A 5,349-nucleotide genomic window follows, 5' to 3' on the forward strand; every position below is an offset into this window, starting at 1 on the left:
AAAGCTATTAAAAACTCTGTATGAAAGAAAATGGGATAAACAGATGTCTGGCTTCCAGACAGGAAAGTAGGACAGACTTGGAATGAGAAGTCTCCCCGACGCTATAGGCCGATGCCAGATTTACCGGGGAGGGGGCGCTGCCTGCCACGGAGGTGCCAGCGAGCAGGACGCCTGAGCCGGTGCCATCTGGAACCGCCCCGCNTGGCCCAAGCGCCCCCCGGTCGGCCCAGGGCCCGCGCCTCCCTGGGCACCCCCGGAAGGCCTGGGCGAGCACACCGGGATGGCCCAGGATGAGGACGGGGGCCAAAGTGTGGTTCTGGTTTAGCCGCCACACCGACATCCTGTAATCATTTACAGCCCTTGGAATGCACGGGTGAAACAAGAGAGATTTATCTGTTCATAGTTGGGATATGTGGACAATGGGTGTTCCTAATGAAGACCATCTGCTTTTGTGTTTTCCCAGAAAACATTATTCCATGAGGAAAATGATACTCCCATCCTTTTCAGGAATACCATGAGAAAACGCGCGTGCATATGCGTGTGTATACACCCATGCGCACACACGTATGCGGGTGCGTGCGCCCGGCTGGGTACACGCACGCACGCGCGCGCACGCCTCTTCCCTCCTTGCATCTGGCTCCCCACAGGTCACCACGATCTGCCGGGGATGCTCTGTCCTCCGGCGTCCGCCGCCCGTGCTTTTTACCGTAGCGTCACGCCTCTCCCTTCCTTTACCCCACAAGCCGCTGCATTAGCTTCGATAAACTGTAGTGTAATTATATTTGCGGAGCCATAAAGAACGGTTTCTCTGGCATTGTTTTATGAGGAGGAAGACAGTTAACGTGGGTGAAACCTTCGCAGTAAATTAAAAGGGTTTGATAATACAAGATATCCTCACTTTTCCCCCTCTTCTTGCCACTGCAGGGTCTTCCACGCCGTTCATGAGTATTTAATGCTTCTGAAAGATAACTAAATTGTGTAATTAATTGATTTAAGGCATCAGAGTCTATAGAATGTGATTTCCCTGCCAGAGCGGGAAGCTTACTCCCCTGTTCTCATAAGACAGAGAAGAGCCGGAAGAGGCTCGGTGTGGGTTAGAACAAATGTGGGCCCATTGATCTCAATTCAGGTTGGAATTATTGGTTTATATCCTCAGGACAAATATGCCTTATCTGGTCAGAACCTGCTAAATGTATCCAAAGGCCACGAGGAGCTGGCGAAGCACATTGTATATAATTCTTTTTTAAGCCAACTAACCAAGTGATGACATTGCTGATGGGGACCTGTAGACTGACTCACCAATCTGATGGGATATTTTATCCTGCAATACTCAAGAGGGAACACAGGCTAGAAACTCAACATGAGCAACTAATTTTAGGAGGCAACACACACCCCACAGAAATGACGGTCATTACGGGACTGAAGCACATCTCAGCTGTGAAGGACGGCGTCTCTCTAAAGATGGTCCCCTGCTGCAGGTGCTTTTCTTTCTCTGATTACCACCACCGCGCCCGCGGACACGCGACTCTGCGTTTTGTCCTCCAGAAACACACCTTAAAGTGGAGGAAGAGCCGACACGCGACAGTTTCACGAGGATTTCCATCAGGTCACAGAATAAGTGGCGTTTGTTCATTGTAAGTGACAGCTCTCGTAAGAATGCTGAAAACGTACATGCTACCTGTCATTACTTAAGAAACTATCCTTACCTCAAAATCCCTAACATGGAAGGTGATTAAAATTCCTATAAAATTGTCATATCTTTGCATTTAGAAGCAGAACAGATTTTTCATCAATAATTAAGACCTCCAAAGCATTTACGCCAGGCATCAATGGGGCTGCAATCCTCCTTATTCAAATAAACTTGGTAAACCCATTAACCAAATGTTTTTACATTTCTCCCCTCCTCTCATGCCTCCGGAATATCAAATGATCACACGCTTCTCTTAGATTAGAAAGGTACCAGGAACCGCAGCACGCGTTTCAATTACCCAAATATAAGACAGCATCCAGACAAGAATTAAAGGGAACCCTTCTGCAAATCACGGGGAGAGACTTCCCATTGTGTGATTAACACCGAGTATTAAAAGGTATCCAGCATCAAGAGTCGATAAGTGATCGAATGTGACACAAACCCAACGTGATCGTGAAGGGAAAACCCGAGCTCCAAAACGTTAGTGGAATCGTCACGACTGCTCTGTTACTATGCCACGCTGAGGACGTCACCCGTCAAAAGCAAGCCATCTTCTGAAAATTTCACAGTATCGCAAACCGAAGACAACTCCCCAAAGAGGCACACCTCACCATCCTGCCCCGCCAGCCAACGCACACCGCCTCTTCGGGCACCTCACACTCAGACAGGCTTCCAGGAGCTGCTCAGACACTTTTAGCCAATCAAAAATAAAATAAAATTAATTCGGTCACAAGACGACCATCCAAGGCTGTAGGATTTCCACGGCCGCCGCACTAAAGACAAATATAATTATATTGATTTTTGGAGTTGGGAGTTGTGCAAAGTGTTGAACTTGTTCTCAATCGCCTGAGTGACGGCCACAACTGGTCAGCCCTATTTGATTACTAATAAGAGAGCTGTCCTCTCTGTCAGATACCGCGCATTCTCCACTAAGCAAACAGCTATCCCAGCTAGTTAAACATTAGCATTGCTCTCCACTGGTGGCGCATATTTCTTTAGGCTTAACTCATAGAGTTTTCCGGGTTTAATTTTTCAGACACTGGACAGCAAAGTTCACGATCAAACGATAACTCTGTAATGAAAGCTGCTGAAATTCAACCCCTCTTCAAAACCGTCTAACCCTCTGCCTCACAAAACCGGTGTCATGTGTACACGCCTAACATTTATTCGATTTGGGTACCAATTGCGAAATCCGCAGTCAATCACACGCAGGGCATTTTGCTGTTCCCCATCGTTGGGAAGAAAGAACTCCTCCTCTCCTGCAGGTCACCGGGAAAGCCAGCGATTTGGGTGAGTGTTCGAAGAGGAGGGCGGGAGGGGATGTTTTTGTTGTTTCAACTAAAGCAATGCCAAACGCACATTAGCACTATTAGGACTAATGATTAGTATCTTAAAAGGATGCAACATTGCCCAAGGAGTATGATAAATAGCAGGATGGAGAACAGCAATGTAAAGAATGCATACAGCTCATCTAGTTATGGAAATTAATGTTGGAAAATGTAACCAGCGTGTGTAATTAGTTTCAATTATAACAACTTTGGTTTGTTAGTTACATATTTGCTACTTGACATAAAACGACAGCCACAATTGGAAAAAAATTAGGAGACATTTTGCAACTAATTGAGAGCAGATTAAATTCATTCGAACACTGGGCAACAATTACAACAGTCACACCACCCAAGCCTCGACTTCAGCTATCATCCGAGATAAAAATAATGCAAAAATGAAATACTTGTTAACAAATTAGCAAAAAGCATTTTATGACATATCTCTGGGTTGAAAGCCAGCAACTCTCTAGGCATAAAGTGCTCCTCACAGTGAGAGCAGTGGCAGATGAAACTGCTTCCCTTGACAACTCGCAAGCAATTACCGAATCCCCACAGAGCGAGCCACCAGGTTTCCAAGTCAACCCACCTGTGCATGATAACACACGCGGACAACAAATGGTGCGACGCGCACACTGAGCTCCACACCAGACTCCAAAACATGGAGCAACTGGAAACGGAGCAAAAGCAAAGGGTTTGGCTGCTGCCGTGGTTTGTTTTTGAGAAATAAAGAAGTCATCCTTACCTGTCAATGATTACAGGGTCTGAGGGTGTTTCGTTTCTGTTGCCACAACTTTTCTTGTCACAGCACCGGCTGTGGAGCAATGATAAACAGGGGTTTCAGTGCACGGTGCAGCCTTTTATGCCCAACTTGTAATTTTTTTTTTTTTTTTTTTTTGGTGAAGTCTGACACTAGAGCCGTTGGAGGCGAGACAACCAGCCCTCTGACCACAGCAGTCTGGCAAATGTAAAGCCAGGGAGCTCATGGGCTCTGCGGCTCCACTTATGATGGAAGTTTCTACCGGAAGGAGCAAAGTTGAACGTATCTGTTACCCTAGCAGAGCCACTGAGCTACGACAGAAATTCGGATGCTAAAATATGGAAAGCGTGTTCGGTGTTTGTCTTTGCAATGAACTGAGGAGAAGGGGAGGCAGGAGGCTTGGGAATAACTTTTCACAGCTTCGGCTTTTGTTTACCTCTAATTGTCAAGCTGTTATTTCTGGAAAAGATGCAAGATGCCACCTTCAACCAATATTTCTTTTGGGCATTTATTAATTATAAGCACAAAAGCATGCATCCATCTATCAGAAACTTCCATTGTTCCTTCTTTAAGCCCACCTTAACTCCGTTATTGAAACTTTAATTAAAGCAGAAATGAAACAAAAATGTTATGCTTCTTGCATTTTAAAAAAGCATACTTGTATAATGGTTACATGTCTAAATTAGCTAAATTAACACCATATGGTAGGCAAAGTATATAAAGCCTTTTAAAGCTGACAGCTAAAGTGATTAAAGAAAGTCTACAGTCTTCCACTTAGAGCTTAAATCACATCTGTGCGCTTTCTATGTTAATTGCAGTACATGCAGAAGTGGATAATAAAGAAATTCCACTTTATTGGTTGTAATTTATATTTATTACCTGATATGAGAAAAAGTCAGCTTTTGTATATTAGTGCTGTAACAATATGTCTGCTCAGAAATGGCATTCAGGCAATCCGCATCGTAGCCAGGCAGAGTATGCCCCTCAGAGTCTGCGGCCTGCTACTGTCGCCTGCAAGCCTGCAGACGCAGGCCCCTCTCTCCCTTGCAACTATATTTCACGTGCCGCACATACAAACTCAATGATGCATTTTTATTTGCCATGTAGGGGTGAAACTCTTGTGGTAGTTAGAAAAAAACAGGTGGGAAATTGCTCTTCTGACAGAGATCTCGAGGAAGGCGCGCGCAATCTAACAACAATATGAACGATGCATCACTGCTCTGGGGAAGAGGTTAACTGACGGAATCACAATCCAATTCTCACATGCGCGCGCTGTAATAAGTACAAAAGAGTTTCCTTTTTATCAATAACAGACGATTGCAGAGCTGAGGACGCCAGGGCTCGAGAAGGAAGTAGTAAAATGACTCCCGGTGATCTCTGCCTCCTCGGGCTCCGAGGACAGAGGCATCACCCAGGACCTGTTTTCATTTTTGACTACACCGCCGCGACCCGGCCAGCGAATTAATCCGCTCTGCTGAGCAGCCGGGGAGGGAGACGGGAACGGGCTCCTCGGCGGCCCGGGCGAGCAGACTCGGGCCGATTGCATTTCAATCGATGCCCGGCCCGGAGTCGGC

General features: G+C 46.0%; 1 protein-coding gene across 1 annotated transcript in view; it reads right to left on the minus strand.

Moving 5' to 3' along the window:
* The window catches only part of EBF3 (EBF transcription factor 3), a 119,990-nt gene that overhangs the window by 103,350 nt on the left and 11,291 nt on the right, over positions 1–5,349 (minus strand). Inside the window, exon 12 of the mRNA XM_077762918.1 lies at positions 3,761–3,829. Coding sequence (XP_077619044.1) covers positions 3,761–3,829 — 69 coding nt within the window. The remainder of the gene's footprint in view (positions 1–3,760; positions 3,830–5,349) is intronic.

This window comes from Crocuta crocuta, unplaced genomic scaffold (genome assembly GCF_008692635.1).
Source record: "Crocuta crocuta isolate KB4526 unplaced genomic scaffold, BGI_CrCroc_1.0 scaffold466, whole genome shotgun sequence".
In the NCBI taxonomy this organism is placed as follows: domain Eukaryota; kingdom Metazoa; phylum Chordata; class Mammalia; order Carnivora; family Hyaenidae; genus Crocuta; species Crocuta crocuta.